Genomic DNA, 24,838 nt, shown 5'->3' with positions numbered 1-24,838 from the left:
AGAATCTCATTGCTACGACAGAAAATCCCGGGAACCGAGTCTATTCGGCACCTGAAGCAGGGAATCCAAGGGAACACTCTCCTGCTATGGATGTGTTCAGTTATGGTGTCCTCCTTATAGAGATGAGTATTTGTGCTATTCCACAGCCTGGTAACAGAAGGCAGGATGTTAATTCTATTAGACGGGCTGGGTTTAAGGGTCTTGTTCAACGCTGTGTTATGGATAATTGTAAATTGCGTCCTAAAATGTCTGACATTATAAATGAACTGACTCAAAGTGTCAGTTAATTTTTTATTGACGGACTATTGAATATTTGCTGCTTTCTTTTTAGTGTTGCGTTATTTCTTTTAATTTTCTGACTTTGTATAGTAAATTTTTGTAGTTACTAAATTTTTGTAGTTACTATTTTTTCTATTCTAATTTTTAACAGTTACGGTATATTAGTAGGCGTGGCTATTTAATTATTAAAACCACACCCTTTTGTAATTAACCCTTTAATAACTACAATTTTGAAGGATCATTCTTTCTCGCCTCGTTTCGACGAGTGAAGCTATGGCGAGGGAGACTGGGCGATCCTTTGGTAACTGCATCAGTCCAGAGGCCGCGAGGTATTCTAAATTTATCCTTCTACATGTAACACGTACATGTACATACATGTAAATGTACATAATTCTCACCTTTTCCTCCTCCTCCCTCCAGCTCTTCCAGTTCGTTAAAGAACGTTTTAGGATATCTTCAAGATTACATACCACAGGTAAGAATGATCATTATAACTTTGTAACTACATGCACATTATTTTAATTTTGGAGTATTTATAATCGATATTTATTATTTTTATTATTAAATTGTTTAGAGTTATGCATCAACCGCCCCCACGTCAGGCAGTAACCTACACAGAGAGATTGTGCATTGGGCTCGGTTTGAGACTGAAGGTTAATAATAGTACACGTTACTAATAATAGCTCATGCAATGACTTTATACTTGTTACTATTATTAGAACACGTTAATGGGTTTATGAGTGAAGAATTGGCTCAATCCTCACAGCCGCTGGTTTTATTGACTGGTCTTTCCTCTGGGATTGTGTTATGGATGATAACAGTTAGTTTAATGGAGAGTGTTTTATAATAATTGTTTACTCTCTCCTTCCTCCCCCCCCCCCTCTCTCTCTCTCTCTCTCTCTCTCTCTCCCTCTTTCTCCAGCCTAATGGAGATGCTAAAGAAGTTTATTCAACACTTCAAGATGGAGAGGGACCAGCTAAACTGGCTACCCTCCTCAAGTCTCCTCCTCCTGGTGAAGATGAGTTCAGTTCAAGTCGGCCATTACTAGCTGTAGTTAGGAAGGGAAGGTAGGGAATGATGTAATCTGACATCATCAAATTGGCTGATGCAATATTTCTGTAGTAGCATTAGATGAACGTACATGTACATACATGTATATTAGCGTATTATTTTCTGGCAGTAGTTTCAAAGCTTTACATAAACTTACACACAAATACTGTATCTTATGGAGCTTCACTTGTCAATGAAAGGGAGGGATTTAGAATGGACACACAGCTGCTTTCATTAATAAGAGCAATAATGTATTTTTAATATCTTCATTTGTTGCCAATTAAACAATAAATAATTTGATATTATAATCTTTTATTTTGTTCCTCCAGTGGTATGCAGAAGCACCTCCATTCTACAGCTGTTGTGATCTCTCTGAGAGGAGGAGGGAGGGAAGTAAAGAAATTTGAATTTGAGAAGAATTCAATACTAGACATTAGTTCAAACAAACGGTTGGTACTTCATGAAGTGAAGTGTTTGTATCTTTTCTTTCTTGTTCTGCTATAGTGTGGTAGTCATTGTCCTTCAGAAGAGATTGGTCCTTCTTGATGCAGGAACTTTTGAAAAGAAATGGATTATAAAAAGTAAGAAAGACACTTAGACCTTCATCATTATCTCTCTCTTCCTATAGCTGGCTACCGTGGCTCTGAACTATGGACTAATCCTATAGCACTGGGAGAGAGATGGTTAGCCTTCTCTGATTTGAAGGTACAGTCCATGTACATATACATGTAGTATCAGTTTATTAGCGAAATTCCATGTACAAATGTAGGTTCATCCCCACCTGCTCTCAGTTGGGGGCGTGTCAGATAGACTCACTCCTCCTGTGGCCTCTACTGTAGTGAACACGGTAAAGAAAGGATTCAATGCTCTCTGTAAGTGAACATATTCTATTATTGACAGCTGCTCTCTTTCCCTCCATTAGCTGATACACTCAGTGGACTCACTGGCAGGAACTCATCACAGTCAACAAGGACCACACCCTCTTCTGGTGAAGTGAGTATACTGAGATACACAAGAGTTTACTGGAATTTCCTTTTTAGAATTCTCCTCCTGTTGTTACTATACTGGACATTGAGTATTCTCGTTCCGGAGAAGTGAGTTCTATTTAATGCCCAGTGTATTCTATTTAAAGCCCACTGTGTATACCAGGTGCAAGTTAGTGAATTGAGGAAGACAGATGGTGTCTTGGCTCACTTCCTGTGCCATACTATCAGTGATACATACATCACTATGCTCAAGTTTAACAGGAGGTATTTCTAACCAGCTACTCCTGTCCCTTAGTCTCCTCTCCTTTTAGTGGCAATATTTTATTTTCTGCTGATTCTGAAGGACAGTATTTCAATGTGTTTCATATATCGCCAAATCTTCTTGGATCAAGCGACTGCAAAGTTGCCCATCTTTATTCTTTGTACAGAGGAACAACCACTGGAATAGTAAGAAAGAGAGAGAAAAGAGATTATAGTTTTCTCTACATTATGCTATGCTGAAAGTTTTAATCTATTCTGACCCAAAGTTTATTTTTTTTATTCTCCTTCTTTCTCTCTTCCTCTTCCTTCAAGGTTCAAGATGTCAGTTTCTCTAACGACAGTCGCTGGTGTGCTGTATCCACACGTAATGGAACAACTCATCTCTTTCCTATATCACCTTATGGAGGTAAGAGAAACAGATAAATCTATACCATAATGATGTACATACATGTTATTATTAGGTCCAGTCACAGTTCGTACCCATAAGGTATCTCACGTGGTCAACCAGTACAGTCGGTATCATACCAGTGCTGGTATTGAAGAGGCTGGGACTGGAGGAGGAGGAGCCTTTAATAACGGAGGAACATCACCACTGATGATACCTTCACTCCAGCAGATAAAACAGCAGTATCTACCAGGTCAGTGAGACTGTGAAAGAATTCAATACTGTGTATATAATACTTTTAATATGCTTTGATTGATTGGTATGTGTACACATTCATTGCTATGCACATGTTCTTTATTAATAATATTAATATTGTTTTAGGTTCCAAAGGTAATTCACTGGCCAGTGATGATGGTACTGACTACATTTGTGTGAGGGCTCACTTTGCTCCCATAACAACGGATAATAACATTAACTCACTTAAACTTATCGGTAAAAATCACATTGACAATTTAAATTATTTATAATAATTATTAAAAGATTTTACAGAGAACAAGGCGGAGTACTCTATCTACATACTGGGTGGAGACGGTTCCTTGACTGAGTACCTACTGGGACCGATTGAGAACACTAACAATAATACTGGGGCCGGAGGGGGCGTGGTCAACGAGAGTGATGAAGAGACTCAAATCGGATTACAGTCGGCACCTAAAATAACATGGAAATTATTGAGGTATGGGCGGAGTCAGTATTAATTTTATTGTTTATTATTAATTAGTAAGCCGTTTGATGCCCCTCCCACTTTAAGTGACGATAATCATCTGATATCACTCCACAAACTTCATCAGGAAAAGATGCAATCCCTCGGTAACTCAGTCACATGACTTATTAATTAATTATTTTATTTATTAAGGAGGTGGTTCCATTTTTTTACCCGATAAAGAAGGCTGGCTATCTCAAGTTGAGTTACTCTCATATGCTCCGCCCACACGTCGGCTCTGGATGGGACCTCAGTTCTCATTTAAACGAGTTTCTCAACCAACCACTGATGAAGAGGAAGAAGGACTGGCCTCTCCTCTAGCCGTCTTACCCCCGTCCCAAGATTACCTGGGGAGTAGTGGGGGAGGATCGCTGGGTAGTTACGTAACGTTTGGCGAGAACGAGAGTCTCCCTGCTAGTTATAGTGCAGAGTCTTGTAACAGGAGGAGGAGGAGGGGAGGAAGGAAGGAGGACGAGACTAGCGAGTCAAACTGCTCTAGTTTGGAAGACACTGGTAAGAAAAAGGAGAGAATTATACAAATACTAGATCAGTATGCTAAACTTAAATTTTACCATTATTGTTATTATTTTAGATGTTGAAGCTTTTGGCTCCTGGAAGGATGTAGCCCCTAAGTTGAAAGGAGGCGGAGCTGATCTTGAGCTGCTGATAGAAGAGGCAATGAGCGATCGGCTTATAATAACGGATGATAAACAAAACAGTAAACACAAACAAGATTGTTTACTGATAGCACCGGAAACAGAAACAGCATTAGGAGGAAAGAAGAAGTCCCATAAAAAGATAGTTCAGGAATTATATTAGAATAATAATTATTAGATATAATTATAATATGAGAGGTAGAATTGAAAAACTTTATACATGCATGAAGAGACGAAATATTTTTATTTTAAGTATTATCTCATTACATCATCACATCTATTATTAGATTAGTTTTAATGAAATGATTAAATAAAAGAAAATCTATAAAAAAGCAGAAATTTTTAACTCTTTACTGGCCTTTAGTGACTTCAATACGTTAGCCACACCTCTAAAAAGGGTGGGGCTGGATTGCAGGCTTTATTTTTAGCAAAAATAAAAGAACCTTTTGTGTAACTCTTTCTCCTTAGCCTTATGATGAAATACTACGGTGGAGTACTAGGGTAAATGAAGTTGCAATAAGTTATTGGTTGTAATTTTGAGTTTATATTTCATCTCCCCACCCTCCACTAGTGGTGGCAGCCATACTGATGCTGTCATTATAAATCAAAATGGTGATATATTGGGGCAGGCTACTGGAGGAGGGTCCAATCCTTGGGTAAGGACCTTTGTATATGTTTCCTTTTGGGTGGAATGTATTTTATTTTATTTTGTAGCAATTTACGTTTGAAGGTTGCGTTAATGTTATTCACGAGCTTTTGGTTAAAGCAATGGATGCAGCTGGAGTCAAAGGGACACTGGAATCTATTGTATGTATTCTACTTCTCCTTAATGCATATACATGTTCTTATGTTGTGTAGAAAGTTTGAGCTGATTCCGATCAAAATTGAATTTTTTACGAATTTTTAAAGTTGCTCCAAAATCAAGTAAAAGTCCCTGTACTATAGTACATGGTCTCGGGCCAAATTTTGCCAAAAATGAAAAGTTGAAAATTCTTCATTTTTATAACTTTATCTGATACATATACATGTTCTTATGTGGTGTAGAAAGTTTGAGTTCATTTCAATCAAAATTGAATTTTTTACGAATTTTTAAAGTTGCTGTTTCTGTACTATAGTACAGGGTAATTTCCCAAAAATTAATAGGAGAGAAGTTTTAATTTTATTACATTTTTGGCCATTATTTTAATAATATTATTAATTATTGATAATTATAGGGTTTATCATTAAGTGGTGGAGAGCAGAAGGAAGGCCAAGAAAGAATCAAATCCGGACTTTTATCAAAAACTCCTCTCCTTAGTTCTAACGTGTACGTAACCACTGATACCTTTGGTCCTATTGCCGCTGCCTTCCCCTCTGGTGGCATGGTCCTGATATCAGGGACTGGATCAAACTGTGAGCTCGTTAATCCTGATAATAGCACTCATCGCTGTGGGGGGTGGGGCCACATGCTTGGAGATGAAGGATCTGGTAAGATATTAATGATTATCAACATTATTGTCATTCTTATTATTGTTGTTATTATTATCATTATTATTATCATTATTATTATTATTATTATTATTATTATTAATTTAGGTTATTGGATATCACACAGAGCTGTTAAACTGGTCTACGACATTGAAGATGGTTTTAGACAAGCACCAGCTGGTACTGACATAAAGATATTAAAAGATGAAGTTTACAAATACTTTAATGTAAGATAATGACATTAATGGAGACTGGTTCATTGCAGCTGTATATTTTCATGTTAATGCTCTTCTTTCAGATTAAGGACAGATTTGACATCTTGGATTTCATTTATGAGAAGTTTTCAAAGTCTCACATTGCCAAATTGTGCAAAATATTATCTGACGGTACACAAAATCAGCTCATTTCTTTATCATGATACTTTCTAATTTTCCTTATAGTTGCCAAGGAGACTAAGGATCCTATTGTTACTCAGTTATTCTATGATGCTGGTTTTGAGCTGGGACGACATGTTATGGCTTTAGTACCAAAAGTTGACTCAGTCAGTTACGTTATTACTTACATAATGATTTATTGCTGTTTTTTGTACATATTACATTATATTGCAGGTGCTTATCAAAGAGATGAATGGGTCTATTCCTGTACTGCTTGAAGGAGCAGTTTTTAACAGTTGGGATCTTTTACAATCAGGTGTGATATATATTTGTAAATTATCATTGAATCAAAACTATATTTCTTTCTCATTTCCACCTCCCTAGGTTTTGAAGCAGCTGTTTCTTCTGCCACTGTTCCCATTACTTTGTACATGCTGGTTGGAAACTGCTCTGGATCAGTTGGTGCTGCTATTTTAGGAGCCAAAGCTGCTGAACTCTCTCTAGACATTGACTACAAAAAGAACAGCTCTCTATTCTACACTACGTCACCTAAAACAAGCTAGAAGCAAAAACATTATTGCTTTTTTGGAAAGATTTAATTTTTGAATTTTTGTCAAATTTTTGATTGCTGCTAAATATTTGTGGGCGTGGTTATTAGAGACATTTCAAAATGGCGGCCAGTTCACAACAGCAGCAGCAGCAGCAGTTAGACACTAGGGCTGAGCTTGCTGAGCTTTTAAAGAGGAAGAGTGAGCTCTCAGAGAGTCTGGCTAATCTAGAGAGACAGATATACGCCTTTGAGGGAAGCTATCTCGAAGACACACTCGCCTATGGTAATGTCATCAAAGGTTGGGATGGATACCAGAACCAGCTAAGAGCTCAACAAACTAAAACCGAGAGAAAGAGAAAAAAGTTCTCGGACTCTGATAGACTTTTTTCTCGATCGTCGGTCACCTCGCAGGCCAACGCAACCAATCATCGTCGATTTGACGGAGAGACATTTCATGAAGACATCTCTTTGCAGGATTCCATTGAAGATATGAGTGACACTCATTCGCAGTGTTCTACGCTAAGTCAAGAGCAGTCTCAGAGGGGGCTCAAGGACTCCAGGATATCATCACAGAACAAGAGAAGAAAAATAAAACACAAATAAAACTTTTTATATAGCTCATTATTATTCATAGAGTAATAAAATTAATTAGTTTATTGATCACCCAGCCACGCCCTGTTTGTAGCAAGATGCTCATCAAATTCTTGCTTTTCTCTCTCGCTCTAACTGTTGTAGCATCTCAGAAGTAAGTCATGTTATGAAGAAAAGGCTCCTTATTGTTGCTCCATAGTCCTTATAACTGCAGTGAAACGGTAGCTGCGCTAGTTGTTAACTATGTAACTTTTTACACCAAGTTTTACTACAGCTGTGGCTGGTTTGGAGCTGCAGTCTGTGAAAAGTCAGTAATCCAAACATTTTATTAGCTGGTCATTTATAAGCTATAGGACACAATCTTATCTTGGATCCTTTGGCACGTACATGACTGAAATTCACTGCTGTCCAGGTTATGGAGGCCTGAATTGCACAGGTCAGTAGCCATGCATGAATGCTTTCTTCACTCACTTAGTACTCTTTCTCTTTCAGCTAAATGCGAATCACCTCAATGCAATGACAATGAGATATGCATTGCTCCTAATCACTGTGGCTGCATTGAAGGCTGGACTGGCTATCGCTGCTTAACAGGTAAGTTCAAAAGGAATGTCATATCTACTAAATATAACGTTGCAATTTCTTTTTGCAGACATTGATGAGTGCTCACTACTGACTGACGAGTGTGAGCTGAGGTCTTCTTGCAACAATACTGATGGAGGGTATCTCTGCTCCTGTAATTATCCAGACGTACTTGCTAGTGATGATAGAAGATGTCTAAGTAAGTTTTTAAAGTGCATGAACCTCCACGCATCATGCATTTATAAGTATATATGATCGATTTTAATTTTACATGATATTTGCATTTGTTGCTTGGTGATTGGTATATTTTCTTTCTTTATTTAGGTCCTGCAAGTAACTTTTCAGCTACTCCTAATCGAAGGAGCATCAGTCTCTCCTGGTCTCCTCCATTTAATTACACTGCTGATGGAGATATTGATCAGTACAACGTCTATTGCAACATTACTGGTAGCCATGATAGTAAAACTATCAAAGAAAATGGAATATACACTAAAAACCTTTCCGCTAGTTTGTTTCCTTTAAGCCCATTCACTAATTACAGCTGCTGCATTGAAGTGCTTTGGACTAATGGAGACGTTAGTGAAAGCAGCTGTGTTGATGTGCGGACACTAGAAGACTGTAAGTTTGATAAAACTTAATAATAATTTATTAATATTTAATTATAATTTTAGCTCCTGATGACCCACCACAAAACATTACTGTGGAAAGTGTTGATGCAATGAATTTGCTGTTAAGTTGGCAGCCACCACAACAAACGAATGGGATCATCTCTAGTTACACTATAAATATCGACTATACCAATCACAGCAAGATATTCAGTGTGATGGTGGACAGGGATATTGAGTTCTTTATTCTCGGGTTCCTCTATCCATACCAGCTGGTTGGTGTCAGTATGGCCGCCAGTACTGGAGGAGGCCTAGGACCTTTCTCTGACTTTGAATTTAATCGGACAAAGCAAAGCTGTAAGAAAAAAATTGTAAAAATTTTTACAAATTTTGTTATTTTTCAAATTTCATAGCACCAGGTACAGTCCATAATTTAAACATTGCTGTCCTCAGTCAAAATTCTATTAATGTCACTTGGCATCCACCAAAGTCTCTTAATGGAATCATTATCAGTTATCACATATTCTTACTATCAACCTCACAGCAGCTCAGGGAATGGAGCTTGACTGCTGAAGATGATTTATACGTAATTGTCCATGATTTAGGTATAAATGATACTCTCATTTTAACTTAATCTATTATTTCATTTTAGAGCCTTATTCTCCATACCAAGTTGAAGTGAAAGCAGCTACTACTGTAGCTAGAGGTGCTTCTGCTCCTTTCAGATTCTTCACTGATCAAAGAAGTATATTACAATAATTATAGCTATCCCACACATTTATTTGTTTTTTAATTCTACAGTACCTGGCATGTCTCCATCGCTTACTTCAGACACAGGGCGTCTGACCCCAACAACCATACTGTTCTCATGGACTAGATTTACTGATGAAGATGCAGGTGGATTCTTGCAGTACTACACCGTATCTTACCAAAGGAAATGTGATGAAAATGAAGAAGTGCTCATCAATACAACAGATACTAGTATACAGCTGCATGATCTTAATCCATTGGAGGGCTACTGCTTCAAAGTAGCAGCTGTAACTATAAAAGGAACCGGCCCATTCTCTACACCTGTTTCTCTTGAAGGTAGAGCGGCGGGAATTTTAAATTATTATTTTTGACTATCAATTTAGCTTTTTCTAGCAGTGAATTCTATTTTCATCTCACTAGTGTGTATGATTGTTTAAAATGGACACAGGTAAGCAGCATTTCCATGCATTATAATACATACAAATTATTATTTTATAGTCAAGTAGAAACTCAGATAGTATTGTATCTACAATTAAAGAGAAGCTTACAATTGTTGTCAATGAGAATTGCCAGTGTGGTGTACAGCCATCTTACTTTCAGCTTAACTTTACCTGTGATGGTGCTAACACTAATCGTGTAACTGTTCAAGGAAAGTTAGTTAGAACCAGAGATTACAACAGCAATGAATTAACCATGTTCATCAATAACTGGACCAACTTCACTTCAATCATTGTGTTGGATGGCGTCCAGTTCTCTCTCTCGAATTGTGACTCCAATCCTACTGCTTGTCAATCAGCATCAATTGGAACTCAAACCACTGAAAATTCTTCTTCTTCTTCTTCTACTGCTCTCTCTGTTTCTCTTGGGGTCATAATATCATCAATAATAACATTGGGACTCTTCTTTGGAGCTACTGCTTTAATTCTGTACATCCTCAAAAAGAGAGAAAAACGTGGACCATCAAAGTAAATAAGAATTGATTCACTTTTAGCATGATTGCATGGTGATTCCTTTAGCTTATAAAGCATGTCATAAATTATTCTGTTTTTAGTAAAAGTAAGGACATTTCTCAACTTCAAAATACAAATATATACAGTGTTACTAATCCTATACCAGAGGATGAACTCGAGGATAATTTAGACGATGATTTTGCTGATGCAGAAAAGTTATGTGAAGCATCAGAAGAAGAGAAATCTGATTATTCCCAATGATATAACAGCTCAATAATGTTTAATGTAATTTATGAATAGCTGCACACTATTGTCACATGTTTATTGATTGAATTAATGAATGTTATTAAAGAGACCATTATTCATAGCTGGTGAGAATGTTTGGGTGTTACCATCAACAGCAAAAGATGATGAACACAGTATCACTACTAATAGTGATACTATTGATAGTGGAAGGAATAGAGTAAGTGATGAAGGACTTACAAGTACTGTATGTATATCTATTGTATAGTGGACAAGGTTTTGAATGCAGTGGTCCAAATATGTGTGTGTGCAAACAAGGATGGCAAGGAGATAACTGTAATATAGGTATACATTTCTTCTCCTTTCTTCTTATAATTAGTAATTTATTTTAGATATTGATGAGTGTTTTTCTGCTGATTCTGACAAGTTGAATGAGTGTGAGTGGGAGGACTCTTGTGTTAATACTCAAGGATCCTACAACTGCTCATGTATGTATCCTGATCTACTGGCTAATGATGCTAGAAGATGTCTAGGTATGCAGTGATACATAATGCATGATAGATACATGTACATGAATGTACTAACATGTGGAAACTAGCAGCCATAACTTGAAAAATTGAAGTCGGGATTGGCTCAAACTTTCTACACAGCATAAGTACATTAATATGTATCAGAAAATGTAATAAAAATTGGGGGTCATTTTTTAGCCATTTTTCAGAAAAAAGCATGGGCTATAGCCTTGGGTATTTTCCCGATTTTGGCCTATTTCTTAAAATGGCCGTAACTTGAAAAATTGAAGTCAGAATCGGCTCAAACTTTCTACGTAGCATAAGTGCATCAATATGTATCAGAAAATGTAATAAAAATTGGGGGTGATTTCGGAGCCATTTTTTGGAAAAAACCATGGGCTATAGTACAGGGATTTTTTCCGAAATTTGAAGTTTTTTAAAAATGGTCATAACTTGAAAAATTGAAGTCGGAATCGGCTCAAACTTTCTACACAGCATAAGTACATCAATATGTATCAGAAAATATAATAAAAATTGGGGATGATTTCAGAGCCACTTTTTGGAAAAAACCATGGGCTATAGTACAGGGTATTTTTTAGAATTTTGACGTTTTCTTAAAATGGCTGTAACTTGAAAAATTGAAGTCGGAATCGGCTCAAACTTTCTACGTAGCATAAGTACTTCAATATGTATCAGAAAATGTAATAAAAATCGAGGATGATTTTGGAGCCATTTTTTGGAAAAAACCATGGGCTATAGTACAGGGTATTTTTCAGAATTTTGACGTTTTCTTAAAATGGCCGCAACTTAAAAAATTGAAGTCGGAATCGGCTCAAACTTTCTACACAGCATAAGGGCATCAATATGTATCAGAAAATGTAATAAAAATTGGGGGTGATTTCGGAGCCATTTTTTGGAAAAAACCATGGGCTATAGTACAGGGTATTTTTTAGAATTTTGACGTTTTCTTAAAATGACTGTAACTTGAAAAATTGAAGTCGGAATCAGCTCAAACTTTTTACGTAGCATAAGTACATCAATATGTATCAGAAGCTAGTTTCTATGTGCATAAAAATTAACATGGGCTATATAATATATATTCTTTATTATACAGGAACTATTACAGTCACTGATACTGTCATTGATTCCTATTGGTTTATTCTTAATTTCAATCTCCCAACTAACGACACTTTGGATGGACCATTTGAAGGAACCTCATTCAACTGCACTGCTCCTAACTATGAACCAGTCCAGTCCTTTGCAGTGTATGGCCATACTTCAGTTAATGTTAGTGGAGTCATTCCATTCACTGATTACTCATGCTGTGCTACTCCTCATTGGATGGACAAGGGAAATGGCAGGGAAGCCTGTGTAAATATTTCTACTTTGGAAGCTGGTGAGAACTTACCTAACTCACCTCTCTCTCTATTTTCTTGTATTTTGTTTTAGTTCCTGATAAATGGCCGGAATCATTTGAGAGTACCCCAGCCTCCTCCAGGTCTATCATTTTAAACTGGAAACCACCTGATCCTCCAAATGGAATTATCACAAACTACACGATTTATATAAACTACACCAATGGCAGTGATATTGATGTCCGTACTGTAGATGGTGATATCAGCTTCTACTTATTACAAGCACTTGTTCCTCATCAACTTATCCAGTTAAGCATATCAGCTAGCACAGCATTAGGTGAAGGACCAAGAACTGAAGTTATATCCTTAAGAACACTTCAGGATAGTAAGTGATGCTTTTTTTCTTGCTATTAATTTTATTCTTTCCCTTCAGCTCCAGGACCAGTTGATAGTATTTCAATAACAGTCCTTGCCCAGCATGCAGTCAATATATCATGGCATCCTCCATCAGAACTTAATGGGATTATCATTTCTTATGAATTTAGAATCTACAGTCTATCCCCTGATTATTATTCATTCACTAAGACTTTGCTACCAAATCACGACTTCTTCATTGCCCTTCACAATCTCCGTGAGCATTAAAAAATCTATTTTTCATTTATTTGTTTGTTTATTTATTTTATAATTGTTTATCATTCTTTCCATTGCATCGTAACATTAGGCCCCTTTGTTCCATACTATCTACTCATAATAGCCGAAACAATAGCTGGTAAGGGAGAACTCTCACCTGTACAATTCTTCACAGCAGAAGCAGGTAACATCCTCCCCCATTGCATCATTAGTACTTTATCATATTCTCATGCTTTAGAGCCACTGACATTTCCAATGGTAACCAGTTATGAGAGAATATCACCAACAGTCATTAGTCTATCATGGAATAAAATGAGTCTTGAAAATTTGAGGGGATTTCTTATATCGTACAATATTGCTGTCTCCCAGTCAATTTATGACTGCTCTTCTACTAAAAATGAGAGAGTCATAGAGACTAATGCAACCATGTTATCAATAGCTGCTGTCCCAGGGATATCTTATTGTATATCTGTGTCAGCTAGTACCAGAGAAGGGATAGGACCAGAATCTCCTTCGCTTTTTATTAAATGTAAGCATTAAGTGCTTGATATATGGAATGATTATGATAAATGTTTTATGCAGCAAATGAGGTTAAAAGTGCATTTCAAATTCATATCACAGGAATATCTGATTGTAAAGAATGGCTGGTAATATTATGATATTGCTAGAGTATTATTTATTTATTCATTTTAGAGTACTAATGCTAGTTCAAAGGTTGGTTCACTAGCACTTGTGATCGCAAGTGTCATCAATGAATACTGCAATTGCAGTTATTCTGTCAGCTACATTACATCAACAAGATATCTCTGTGATGATAGATACACTACCAGCATTGTGTTTCAAGGAGAGCTAATAGAAACTTCTGTATTCAATGGAACACAACTAATAGGATTCATGCAATCTTGGGCCCAGTCCAGCCCCACAGTGAGCATTGAAGGCTCCAGATATACAATTGATGGAGCTTGTGATGTACTTATAAATGAGTTAGGAGTGATTGCATTGGATGGGTGCAGTGTTGGAGCTAGTAATCCTTCTAGTGTACTAGCTCCTGCAGTGATTGGCACCCTCACTGGGATAACTGTTGCTTTCTTTCTCTTGCTAGTACTAACTATTGCCACTGTGGGTACTGTACTGTGGAGAAGATCCAAGAAAAGCAGCAAAAGGTTGTGTACTAATTATTATTATCATCATTATTTATATTTTATTTATTCCTGCAGTGACACAAGTCTTGAGCTCCCTACAAGGAGGCCAGGTGTTAGAATTGGACGTAAAACTTCAAATGCTTTTGAGCTAGCAAACCCACTCTATGGTGATACAGGCATTGCTCGTGCAATAAATGATGACGATGATGCACAATTGATGGATAATTTAGAAAATTAATGTATTATAAAATTATGTTAATAATGTATAAATAAAAGTTTGTTTTATTAAAGTGTATTCATGTGCAAAAGGGAGCTTGCATCAAAGGGGACCGTGTGAGTGGGCGAGCAGTGAAATGAATTCATAGTCAGTTTGTTATCAGCATTTCTTATCAGTCTCAGCGCATCATGGCTTTCAAAGAGATGGCTCTTGTTCTCTTTGCTCTCCTTTTCCTACCTTTAATGGCTTCCCAGCCTCAGTCCAGGTTAGTCCTTTAGCTGTACAAATCCTCAGTGACTCCTTTTAGCGCTTATTCTTGTGAGTTTTAAATACTTTTTGTCTCTTTTTCACATAGCTCTATCGAGCCCTGCAAAGTGCTTGTAATCAGAACAAAGTTAGAGTATTACAACGTAACCAAGAATATCACTTACTGCTGCACTAACTGGTGCAATAACTACTGCATAGGGTAAGTATAATAAAGCATAAAATTGATCTAAATTCTGTTATGATTTTACCATCAGAACTGAAGTTGTAACGTTAAACAGAACAGTCTATTTTCAAGACTTTGATTGCTGCCCTGGTTATGGAGGGCCACAATGTCTACGTAAGCCTTTGACAAAATAACATTAACAAATTAATAACATTTTAAACATTTCTTCTGCAGCTGTTTGCTCCAGCCCTTGTCAAGGACCAAACAAAGCTTGTTTAAGACCTGATATATGTGGCTGCATATCAGGATGGACTGGCAATAACTGCCAGAAAGGTATATTCAAGATTACAATGCATTTGCAACACAGCACAGCAAAAATGTAGTCAGTATGCCTGCAAGTATAAATCATGAATTTTCATAGAATTACTTCACTGGCGGCAATTTTAGTGGCATGCACTATCAAAACTAGTTTGTCTGGGTTGGCCATTAGTAAAGTAATGGGTGGTCTACTCTGTGTCAAATGTGGTTACACTATTGATGATAATTTCTATAAACTTTCCTTGTATAGTTAATGGGCTGCATCATGTCTCAATCAGTGATGCATCAGTTCAACTAGGATGGAGTTTGCCCTCAAATAACAATTCTAACGGATATATCGCACTCTGTTCCAACTCATCTCATTCTCTCAATGAGTCCATTGATCCTGGAGGGAATAAGACCACTATCAGTGGCCTCATTCCATATTCTGTTTACAAGTGCTGTGTTGTCTCGTTGCTAAAACAAGGGAATGGAACAGAGTCATGCATATCGGTGGAAACACAACAAAAAGGTTAGCTGAGCTCTTGGGGGGTCTTTAGCGAATTCTTCTAACTATAATTGGAAGCACAAAGTCATGAATATTGTTGGACCAAGCTATAAATAACAAATAATGACTGTATATAGCTTTATGGAGAATAGACATCCTTTTGCATCATCAGTCAGCTTCCTTTGATAGATTGTTATGATTTTTAGTTGTAGGAAGTACACAGTTAAGAGTCTAGCCAAATCCCTTTTCACTAGACTATTTCTTTGATGATGTTTACTATTATAGAAGTTGATCTTACTAGAAGAATGTAAAACATTTAAAGGGCTTTAGCCCCGAGCCACGTAGTTTTTGTACTGTATGCTGCTAAAGAAGTTTTTGAATAGCAGTTTAATTTTATCTTGCTGACCATTTCTGCAAATGAACACATACTTGCTGATAAATGCCTAATATTTTTTATTCTGTAGCTCCATCGTCTCCAATTAATCTCAGAGCTGAGACAATTTCTAATACAACACTCCTCATACAGTGGGACCAACCAGTAGCACCCAATGGGATCATAAGGAACTACACCCTCATCATTAATTATGGTGGATCCACGATTGATCGAATATCTGTTGATGGACAGTTGAGGATGTATCTCTTGAATGGGCTGAGCATCTATCAAAGTGTACAGATAAGTATTGCTGCTAGGACTGATGCTGGAATGGGTCCAGCAGCTAATTATATCACTGCTAACGTACAGCAGACTATGGGTAAGTTATGATGGGTTTATGAGCTGTGCATTTAATGCCATTTTTCTCTTTTTTAGCTTCTCCTACTCCGCTCTCACTAGAGAAGAGTAAGTTTCATTTGTTATTATTTTGTTGTTTTGCTTACTTTCAATATTATTATCACTATTTTTATTATTACTTTCAACATTTATTGTTATTACTGAGTATGGGATAATGTTCAATGCCTCATTGATTTAGGTACAAATTTGCTGTCTGTTACTAATCACCAAACCACATCCCACCTCGTCTGGACTCCGCCCTCAAATACCATATACGCTGTAAAGTATTATCACTTAACCCTCCACACCGTTCAACTATCAAGACTAATAAACAAATGGACACTCCGCCCAAATCAAGTCTTTAATATCATATTGACATTAAGTAAATAAAAATTATAATAATCATAATAATTTTGCTGTATTTTCACTATATAGACCCATATGTGCCATACAGATTGGATGCTTTGCTAATGACTGATGGAAGAAGTACAGGAATGATTTCTAGTGATGTATTCTTCACAAAGGAAGGAGGTATGCAGTGAAATGCTAATGATATTCATAATCTCCTTATAAAAATAGCCCCTACTGCTTATCCAAGCATATCCAGTGCTGTGCGAGCAGAACCAAATGAAGGAAGGCTCTCCTGGTTACCACTTGACCTCTGGGACAGTCAAGGAGTCGTAAAGAACTACACAATTTCTTATGCTCAATCGTCTTCTAATGAAACGTGTGGAAATACTGTCAATACAAAGACTGTTGTGATAGTGAGCAGTTCCGAGACCCAGGGACTCTCTCACTCACTTAATAGTCTTAATGTACAGAGTCCTTACTGCATTAAAATACAAGCAAGTACTAGCTCTGGTCCTGGGCCTTTTTCTCCTAGTGTATTACTACCAAGTGAGCTTAAAATAATCAAAACTTTATTATTATTTATTTTAATATTTTGTAGCATATGCTAGTACTAAAATCTGTGTACTGTTGAGTGGTGTCTACAACTGCAGCAAATGGATCGTAAGTTAAAAGAGTCTTATTATAATATATAGCTACTTATTATAAGGAAAATATTCATAATAATTGATGAATATTCTGTTTTAAAATTATAAGAATTATTTTGAGTTTTTTCTATTATTTTAGTTAGAGGATCTCAATGAGAAGATCAGTAATGCAAGCGTGGCTGTAGTTAACTCTCTCAACCAAGCTTGTTCCTGTTCCATCACTACAAGTCATCTTGTCCAATCATCTCTTACATGCAACTCAAGAAGAATTGACGGCAGTGCATTATTCTGTACTACTGTCATTGGAACTAGTAAAACCAGCAGTCAAAGATTGAGGGACCTTTTAATAGAAAGACTACCGAGAAATTCTCTTTTATTATCTGGACTGAATCTCAATGTTAGTAATGTATGTGAAACTGAGGACTGTCCACCATTGGGTACTACGGGACAGAATGGGGAGAATGATGAGGACTTCTTTAAAGTATTCTCAGTCATTCTATCTATAGTGCTTGGGCTGTTTCTTCTGCTGGAGATCTTCACTTGTGTACTCCTCGCCAACTATTGTAATAAGTATCACAGCAAGAAGTCAAATCAGTGAGTTATGCTAATTGAAAAATTCACAAAAAATCCAATTTTAATCGGAATTAACTCGAAGTTTAAAAATAACACAAAAACATATAAATGCATCAGAAAAAATTATAAAAAATTAGAATTCTCTACTTTTTATTTTTGGCAAAATTTGGCCAATGACCCTTTGGCCCAATTTTGGAGCAACTTTAAGAATTCATAAAAAAATTAAATTTAATCAGAATCAGCTCAAACTTTTTACACAACAAAAGAACATGTATATGCATCAGGAAATGTAATAAAAATTAAAAATTTTCTCCTTTTCATTTTTAGCAAAATTTGGCCCGAGACCATGTACTATAGTACAGGGACTTTTACCCAATTTTAGAGCAACTTTAAAAATTTGTAAAAAAAATCCAATTTTGATCGGAATGTGCTCAAACTTTTTACACAACAAAAGAACATGTATATGCATCAGGAAATGTAATAAAAATGGAGAATTCTCTCCTTTTCATTTTTGGCAAAATTTGGCTTGAGACCATGTACTATAGTACAGGGACTTTTACCCGATTTTAGAGCAACTTAAAAAATTTGTAAAAAATCCAATTTTGATTGGAATGTGCTCAAACTTTCTACACAACAAAAGAACATGTATATGCATCAGGAAATGTAATAAAAATGAAGAATTCTCTCCTTTTCATTTTTGATGAAATTTGACCCGAGACTATGTACTATAGTACAGGGACTTTTACTTAATTCTGAAGCAATTTTAAAGAACCCAAATCCTGCAACATAAATAATCAGAATATTACTAATAGTCTTTTCTTCCATTATTAGGCCTCAGCCACCATTATACCTTTGCTCTTCCTCAACAGCGAGTGAAGTTACCAGTAGCTCCGACGAGAAGATGTCAATATCTACAATTGGTAAATACTCCAGCAACTTCAGTAGCGGCACTACAGTATAAAGGACCACTTCAAATACACACATATATACAGCAATGACTGTCATTATTATATTATATCTCTTCATCTATATCTCTTCATTGTAATAAATATTGTATTTTTAAAGATTTTATTTAGTCAACATTGATTTTTATAATAATTATAAATAAATAATATTTTTATCTCTCAAAAATTGATATTTTTATTATAATAAAAATTTACAATAATTGCCATCATCATTTTTATCGAGAGACGTCTCTACAATACAATGAAGCCATTCTAAAACGAATAGCGAAAGATAAATAAATAAAAGTAGATAAACACAGAGGATAGAGCAAATATTTCCTTCTGCTAAACAATCGCTGGAACATAATAATAATTATTAAACACTAAAAAGATCAGTCCTGCTGGATTAGAGACAATTACTTTAAGATGTACTGAGGATCTGCTTGAGCGACGAAACAAAATGATCAACGTTTTCCTTGTCAATGCAAATCGGAGGCTTTATCTTTAAAACGTTACCATCCATTCCATCGGTTAGTATAAAGATCATGAACTCATTTGACATCCTACAATAAATAAATAAATACATCTAGACAGATAAATAAATAAATAAATAAACAAAATAAATAAATAAAATAATAATAACAACATCACACCTTCTCTTTACCTTTTGGCTACAATACTAGCCAGTTCCTTGTCTGGCTCCCCGTCCTTCACCAGTTCCACTCCAACCATTAATCCAGAGCCTCTAACGTCCCCAATCTGTTTAAAGTCTTTCTGTGCCTCTCGTAACTCCTTCATCAGGTACCCACCGACTGTCTCCGCTCTCTCTTGAAGTTTCTCTTCGTCTATGACATCCAGGACTGCCGATGCTATTGCCATTGAAACCGGGTTACCTCCAAACTATAAGGCAAAATGTACCATTTGAAAATGCACTAAAATTGTCTTAGCAAAATTACAATGCACATGTACTTACAGTGTTGAAGTATTCTACTCCAGTCGCAGCATAGCGGTCAGCAATTTCCTTTGTTGTAATGACAGCTGCTACCGGATGACCGTTACCCATTGGTTTACCAATGGTAACAATATCTGGAATAACACCTGGAAAGGAGACACATGTAATTGTACAATCCTTTTAATAAACCACACCTACCGTGTTGCTCAAAGGCCCAGAAATGTGTCCCAACTCTACCAAAACCAGATTGGATCTCGTCAGCAATACACAAGCCACCAGCTGCTCTTACTGACCTAAAATAAATTCAAAAAATAAATACCAAATACAAGCAATAAAAAATAAAAAGAGCTCTATATACATGTACATGTATCTTAAACTTACTCATACACATTCTTTAAGTATCCTTCAGGAGATACAACAATACCTCCACAGCAAAGGATAGGCTCTGATATGAAGGTAGCAACCTACAAATAAATGAACATAATAGACGTATTAACAAACAATACATGTACATGTAAATACATGTATATTGTACATACTACCAGCTGTTGAGTATTATTTTTAAATAAAATGTTATGTAGTAAATTTGTACTCCATGTATACACAATTATAACATCAAAGCATAGTAAAACAATGTACTAAATGTATAAATACCTTCTTTCCTTCATTGTGACATGTTTCAATAACTTCCTTTACTTCTTTGGCATAAAGAGGACCAGCTGTATGAGGATCACGATACTGACCTCTGAAAGTATCAGGGAGTGAAACCTAAGAAATATAATAATGAAAGAGAAACCACAATTAAAATAATCATTATAGCAACAATAACAATGAAAGTATCAATATAGCAGCTGCTTTAATTAAATTTAAAAACCAGCAGCAACCTCAACTGGTTCAATACATGCATTGATAGAAAATAGGAAAAAGCTTTACTCTTGAGTTAAAAGTTCTGACAATAATGAAGGTCAGAGGAAGCAAGCAACATTAGGATTCTACAGTAAACTGACCAGGTGGACATTTTCTGGCCTTTTCTGGCCGTCAACAATAGCCAGAGGATGATAACTGATGGCCCTCAGTGACTTGAGATGGCCATGATAACCTCTGTCACAAATAAAACACACAAAAAATAATAAAAAAGAAGAGAGAGAAAGAGAGGGGGAAAGAAAGAGAGGGAGAGTAGGAGGAAATAGACAAAACAGGATGAAATTAGAGTGCACTTCTATATCATATCATAAATGCATTAGGAGGAACAAGTCTTCACATGGTATCTTCATGCTCTCGATATTTCTGCATTAGCAGCAACTGGCCACATGCTCCACTCATGCTCTGCACATGTCCATCGACTGTAAACGAACAATCTGTGAAGCATTTCAATTACTGGTTTACTGATGGCGGCCATAATCATATCAAAAACATTGGTGGACGTAACTGGCAAAATGCCAATAAATAGTGGCAATGGAGCATGGCTATATGACTATACGTGTACAAAGAATTATACAAGCGAGCTCTTTTCAGGTTAATAGTAGACACTCTAATTTCATTCTGATTTTGATTTGATCACACATAAATACATGTAACTTACCCCTTGACAGCGATGATCTCCGAGTGGCCAGTGACGTGTTCAGCCATTTGTAAAGCAAGATCATTAGCTTCAGAACTACATGTACATGTGTATATAAAAAGAAAGAATAAATACGTGTTTAAAAGATCATAAATAAAGAAAATAATACAAATAAATGAAAATACTCACAACAAAATAAATGTAAACAATCATAAACAATATACATGTAAACAATAAACATAAACAATGTATTTACCCAGAATTAGTGAAGATGCAGCAGTTTAATTTACCAGGCATCTTGCTCGAGAGACGCTTAGCTAACGTGACCATACCATCATGCAGGAACCTTGAATTAGTATTTAGTAACATCATCTGCTTGACACCTGCTTCAACAACTTTTGGATGACAATGACCAACTAGAAAAGAGAGAGAGAGAGGAGTAGCTTTAAATTTAAATCACATCTCTCTCTCTCTCTCTCTCTCTTTTTCCTCTCTCTCTCTTCCTCTCTTCTCTTACCATGGTGTACATTATTTCTCATGTCCAAGTATCTTGCTCCAGTATCAGTGAACATATACTGACCAGAAGCACACACTATCCTCTCAGATGAATCAGTCTTGTATATATCATCACTGCATAATGAGAAGGAGGAAGAGAAAGGTATGCTAAAATTACAAGTAGATATTTTCTTTTGCTCCAATAAAACAATATTGATACATTACTGGGTCTTTAATAAACAGATTAACGCAGTGAGTTTTGTATGCTCTTTCTCCAGAGACTACCTGGTAGTAACCCATACTTTACTAATCAGTGCTAATCTACTGCATCCAAAATAGTCACGTAGCCAGCAGACCCACCTACTCTCCATAGACATGGAGCTGAGAGGTTGCTTCATCTTTCACACCAAAAAATCATGTCCATTTATTAGCCTATCCTCCTTTACTACATACATGTACAAGGATAGAGTCTCCCCCTCTCTCTTTTGTTAGGAAGACATGAAAGACAAACAACTTGATAGGACACACACCCCTGGCTGTCCCTCATTGTATCAACAAACAACTGAAACAAGCTACATGCATGGACTAATAAGAAGCAGCGCTCATTTTGTGATGAAATCATCAAGAGACAGAACAAAGTGACATTGTTTCTTACCACATCACCTCCTTCCTCGCCTTCAGAGACTCTTCTTTTAAAGTTTTTGGTTTCTTTGGCTCCGACGGAAGCAAATCTTCATCATTGATGGCAGGAGGTTCGTGAAGGAGTCTGTGCCCGCGAAAACTAGAGACTTTGACGGCCATTACTGTAAAGATCTCCTTGCCGTTCAAATAAATAAATAGAATAGCAAGTCCTCCCTTTCCTCCCTTTCGGTTTTGGAGAGTGGAGGCGTTATTTAATATTCATAGGTTTAATTTAATTAATAAAATTAAATAAAATGTAATGAATAATTAATGAGGGAGTCTAAGAAGTATGGTTTTCTTTTGAGTCTTTCCCGTCCTTAAAAAGAAGAAAGAAATAAAACACACACACAATGCACAAAATCCCCCCAACATTCCCTGTTTGCATGCATCAGATGGGCATGTGCCATGACATACAAATACTAACCTTTTCAGCTTCCTCCAGCTGCTGTACTCCTAACAGTAAAACAAGATAAAAGTACATGTATATGACACATTTAAAACGAATGAAGAAGCAGCTGTATTTAGACATAATGTCTATTAATGTGTGTACCTTCTGGCTGGTGTGTGTCCATTGTTCTCTGTGTGATTGTAGTGTCTTCATCTTCCATTATATTCTGAGGAAGATTAGCTGAAAATAAAAAACAGACAATAATAATAATACCACCACTACATGTATGTAAATAAAAAATGGAGATACAAGAAGAAATATATCACGTAGAAGAAGACATATATATGCCATGATTTCATAAACCATATGATTAGATAGAGGGTTACAAAAGGGAGGCCACTATAGCTACATAGCAGCTGGCTATATTTTAATTGAAACAGGTCACTGCTACCTGTTTTATACTATGGAATGCATTTTTGGTATAACCACCAGTTATTCAAACTGATATTATTATTATACTGGTATTACTAGCTATAAACCAGTTATTTGAACCAGTTATTGTAGATGTATTTTGATAATACTGTATCAAGTTACAATGGTCACAATAAACTGTGTCATAACAATCATCATCAAATACCTATTTAGAATTGCATAGTGTTCATAGCAATAAGAATGACAATAATGGAATTTTTAAATCCAATTAAGCAGCTGTAAGGCTTAAGCAGACATACATGTAGGATCAGTAATTATAACTGCAGTACATGTACATGTACATGTATTTCAAAAAGTCTTAAATATTTTTGTTGAAAAAGTGCACCTTATCCCCTTTACCACCACCACACCCAGACATATGTACGTTTACATACTAATACATGTACTTCAGGGTTTCTAACAAGTTCTTACTCCTTACCGGTTAGTGTCATTTCACCAGACGATGAGAGGATGTCAACGGAAGGAGGAGGGAGAGGAGGAGGAGGTTGAGTGACAGTAACTGTGAGATCCATTGGCTTGAGAGAGAGGGAGAGGAGAAAGGAGTAACAATGACAGCTTGCAGGTTAAATATATATATGTATACTTCATTTTCTTTGTTAATCTCGTCTTCTTCTTTCATTTCTTCTCTAACTAACGCAAATAATAATAACAAAAATGCACGTGTAATTAATCAAAATTACCAGGAACCCATTTATATATTTTGATTGAATTTGACAGTCCTAGATCAACCCATTTCTTCTCCCTATTAAAGGTAGGCGTGGTCACTGACATTAATAAACCTAGCTACTTACCATTTTCTAACTTTGTCTATGGTTTGAATGACTCTTTTAATGTCGTCTCTCGCTCTGGATCTCGTCTCTAGACGAAAACTGTTCCTACTGGCGCTCATTGTACTCATCTTTCAAAGCCACTTGTGAGCCACCATTTTATTTCAGACCACGCCCATAAATAATTAATTACAATACTGTTATAAATATTTATTGAAATACTTGTCTTCACTGTTTTTGGAGTTAAAAAATAATAAATAAAATAATAATAATAAATAGTATAGCTATAAATTCAATGCTGATAATGCATCGAGGAATTTCGGTCGTTCATCGACTTGTATCTTCATGACTAAGAAAACAAAAATTTATTGGGTAACCAGGTAAAATTTCATACATGCACACTATGAATTTGAATAATAAAGTCTTACCTGATTTATCAAAATGATGAAACTCTGTACTAACTTGGACCACTTTTGAAGCTGATGGGAAGTCAGTGTGAAATTCACTGAGAGAGAGAGAGAGAGAGAGAGAGAGAGAGAGAGAGAGAGAGAGAGAGAGAGAGAGAGAGAGAGAGAGAGAGAGAGAGAGAGAGAGAGAGAGAGAGAGAGAGAGAGAGAGAGAGAGAGAGAGAGAGAGAGAGAGAGAG

General features: G+C 36.2%; 8 protein-coding genes and 1 long non-coding RNA gene across 14 annotated transcripts in view; 6 read left to right on the top strand and 3 right to left on the bottom strand.

The window, feature by feature from the left end:
• LOC100634349 (breast carcinoma-amplified sequence 3 homolog) overlaps window positions 1–4,681 on the top strand; it is a 6,124-nt gene extending 1,443 nt beyond the window's left edge. The window contains exons 1-20 of one of the 6 annotated variants that reach the window (XM_003384152.3): window positions 479–608; window positions 700–754; window positions 854–932; window positions 999–1,099; window positions 1,202–1,347; window positions 1,660–1,779; window positions 1,835–1,911; window positions 1,959–2,035; window positions 2,100–2,202; window positions 2,253–2,323; window positions 2,371–2,424; window positions 2,480–2,580; window positions 2,628–2,763; window positions 2,890–2,983; window positions 3,039–3,215; window positions 3,344–3,454; window positions 3,503–3,695; window positions 3,741–3,829; window positions 3,876–4,235; window positions 4,315–4,681. In XM_003384152.3, the coding sequence (XP_003384200.1) occupies window positions 553–608; window positions 700–754; window positions 854–932; window positions 999–1,099; window positions 1,202–1,347; window positions 1,660–1,779; window positions 1,835–1,911; window positions 1,959–2,035; window positions 2,100–2,202; window positions 2,253–2,323; window positions 2,371–2,424; window positions 2,480–2,580; window positions 2,628–2,763; window positions 2,890–2,983; window positions 3,039–3,215; window positions 3,344–3,454; window positions 3,503–3,695; window positions 3,741–3,829; window positions 3,876–4,235; window positions 4,315–4,541 (2,427 nt within the window). In that variant the 5' untranslated portion in view covers window positions 479–552 and the 3' untranslated portion in view covers window positions 4,542–4,681. Of the gene's footprint in view, window positions 1–478; window positions 609–699; window positions 755–853; window positions 933–998; window positions 1,100–1,201; window positions 1,348–1,659; window positions 1,780–1,834; window positions 1,912–1,958; window positions 2,036–2,099; window positions 2,203–2,252; window positions 2,324–2,370; window positions 2,425–2,479; window positions 2,581–2,627; window positions 2,764–2,889; window positions 2,984–3,038; window positions 3,216–3,343; window positions 3,455–3,502; window positions 3,696–3,740; window positions 3,830–3,875; window positions 4,236–4,314 lie in introns of those variants that run through there. The other 5 variants (XM_019993240.1, XM_019993241.1, XM_019993238.1 and 2 more) reach the window with 5 other exon arrangements.
• Window positions 4,682–4,744: 63 nt separating this feature from the next.
• LOC100634223 (N-acetyl-D-glucosamine kinase-like) lies at window positions 4,745–6,826 on the top strand. Its single transcript, XM_011411895.2, has 9 exons — window positions 4,745–4,879; window positions 4,950–5,034; window positions 5,093–5,185; window positions 5,593–5,845; window positions 5,954–6,072; window positions 6,144–6,231; window positions 6,286–6,386; window positions 6,454–6,535; window positions 6,604–6,826. Exons 1-9 carry the CDS (start codon window positions 4,851–4,853, stop codon window positions 6,780–6,782), a joined length of 1,029 nt encoding a protein of 342 aa, XP_011410197.1. The 5' UTR covers window positions 4,745–4,850; the 3' UTR covers window positions 6,783–6,826.
• A 42-nt stretch (window positions 6,827–6,868) lies between these two features.
• On the top strand, window positions 6,869–7,417 carry LOC100634095 (chromatin modification-related protein MEAF6-like). The gene has a single exon (XM_003384150.2). It carries the CDS (start codon window positions 6,890–6,892, stop codon window positions 7,370–7,372), a length of 483 nt encoding a protein of 160 aa, XP_003384198.1. The 5' UTR covers window positions 6,869–6,889; the 3' UTR covers window positions 7,373–7,417.
• A 22-nt stretch (window positions 7,418–7,439) lies between these two features.
• LOC109580249 (phosphatidylinositol phosphatase PTPRQ-like) lies at window positions 7,440–10,611 on the top strand. The gene is made up of 13 exons (XM_019993230.1): window positions 7,440–7,514; window positions 7,560–7,667; window positions 7,714–7,796; window positions 7,853–7,951; window positions 8,010–8,138; window positions 8,264–8,557; window positions 8,611–8,901; window positions 8,958–9,149; window positions 9,197–9,289; window positions 9,346–9,630; window positions 9,678–9,742; window positions 9,793–10,259; window positions 10,346–10,611. Exons 1-13 carry the CDS (start codon window positions 7,459–7,461, stop codon window positions 10,503–10,505), a joined length of 2,322 nt encoding a protein of 773 aa, XP_019848789.1. The 5' UTR covers window positions 7,440–7,458; the 3' UTR covers window positions 10,506–10,611.
• Window positions 10,612–10,618: 7 nt separating this feature from the next.
• Window positions 10,619–14,418, top strand: LOC109580251 (phosphatidylinositol phosphatase PTPRQ-like). The gene is made up of 11 exons (XM_019993232.1): window positions 10,619–10,707; window positions 10,756–10,832; window positions 10,880–11,020; window positions 12,111–12,392; window positions 12,446–12,736; window positions 12,785–12,982; window positions 13,073–13,165; window positions 13,220–13,510; window positions 13,564–13,628; window positions 13,675–14,144; window positions 14,199–14,418. The coding sequence occupies exons 1-11, from the start codon at window positions 10,622–10,624 to the stop codon at window positions 14,359–14,361; spliced, it is 2,157 nt and encodes a 718-aa protein (XP_019848791.1). The 5' UTR covers window positions 10,619–10,621; the 3' UTR covers window positions 14,362–14,418.
• An 86-nt stretch (window positions 14,419–14,504) lies between these two features.
• On the top strand, window positions 14,505–19,269 carry LOC109580250 (receptor-type tyrosine-protein phosphatase delta-like). The gene is made up of 13 exons (XM_019993231.1): window positions 14,505–14,605; window positions 14,696–14,806; window positions 14,862–14,944; window positions 15,005–15,103; window positions 15,339–15,599; window positions 16,040–16,327; window positions 16,384–16,413; window positions 16,544–16,726; window positions 16,780–16,875; window positions 16,924–17,241; window positions 17,294–17,355; window positions 17,479–17,933; window positions 18,744–19,269. Exons 1-13 carry the CDS (start codon window positions 14,529–14,531, stop codon window positions 18,871–18,873), a joined length of 2,193 nt encoding a protein of 730 aa, XP_019848790.1. The 5' UTR covers window positions 14,505–14,528; the 3' UTR covers window positions 18,874–19,269.
• LOC100633968 (alanine--glyoxylate aminotransferase 2-like) lies at window positions 19,115–22,751 on the bottom strand. The gene is made up of 11 exons (XM_011411894.2): window positions 22,520–22,751; window positions 21,887–21,999; window positions 21,626–21,785; window positions 21,391–21,465; window positions 20,816–20,909; window positions 20,463–20,576; window positions 20,190–20,272; window positions 20,007–20,101; window positions 19,830–19,954; window positions 19,521–19,756; window positions 19,115–19,419 (listed from the first exon to the last, which is right to left on the bottom strand). Exons 1-11 carry the CDS (start codon window positions 22,663–22,665, stop codon window positions 19,278–19,280), a joined length of 1,383 nt encoding a protein of 460 aa, XP_011410196.2. The 5' UTR covers window positions 22,666–22,751; the 3' UTR covers window positions 19,115–19,277.
• A 5-nt stretch (window positions 22,752–22,756) lies between these two features.
• Window positions 22,757–24,373, bottom strand: LOC105316747 (B-cell CLL/lymphoma 7 protein family member A-like). The gene is made up of 7 exons (XM_011411892.2): window positions 24,217–24,373; window positions 24,106–24,167; window positions 24,009–24,055; window positions 23,844–23,940; window positions 23,096–23,173; window positions 22,970–22,998; window positions 22,757–22,861 (listed from the first exon to the last, which is right to left on the bottom strand). Exons 1-7 carry the CDS (start codon window positions 24,321–24,323, stop codon window positions 22,826–22,828), a joined length of 456 nt encoding a protein of 151 aa, XP_011410194.1. The 5' UTR covers window positions 24,324–24,373; the 3' UTR covers window positions 22,757–22,825.
• A 14-nt stretch (window positions 24,374–24,387) lies between these two features.
• On the bottom strand, window positions 24,388–24,721 carry LOC109580253 (uncharacterized). The gene is made up of 2 exons (XR_002184149.1): window positions 24,621–24,721; window positions 24,388–24,541 (listed from the first exon to the last, which is right to left on the bottom strand). It is a non-coding gene; the product is annotated as an uncharacterized LOC109580253 (long non-coding RNA).
• Between the last annotated feature and the right edge of the window lie 117 nt (window positions 24,722–24,838).

The sequence above is a fragment of the Amphimedon queenslandica genome, unplaced genomic scaffold, assembly GCF_000090795.2.
Source record: "Amphimedon queenslandica unplaced genomic scaffold, v1.1 AMPQUscaffold_13500, whole genome shotgun sequence".
Lineage (NCBI taxonomy): Eukaryota > Metazoa > Porifera > Demospongiae > Haplosclerida > Niphatidae > Amphimedon > Amphimedon queenslandica.
This window is presented reverse-complemented; position numbering and strand designations above follow the sequence as displayed.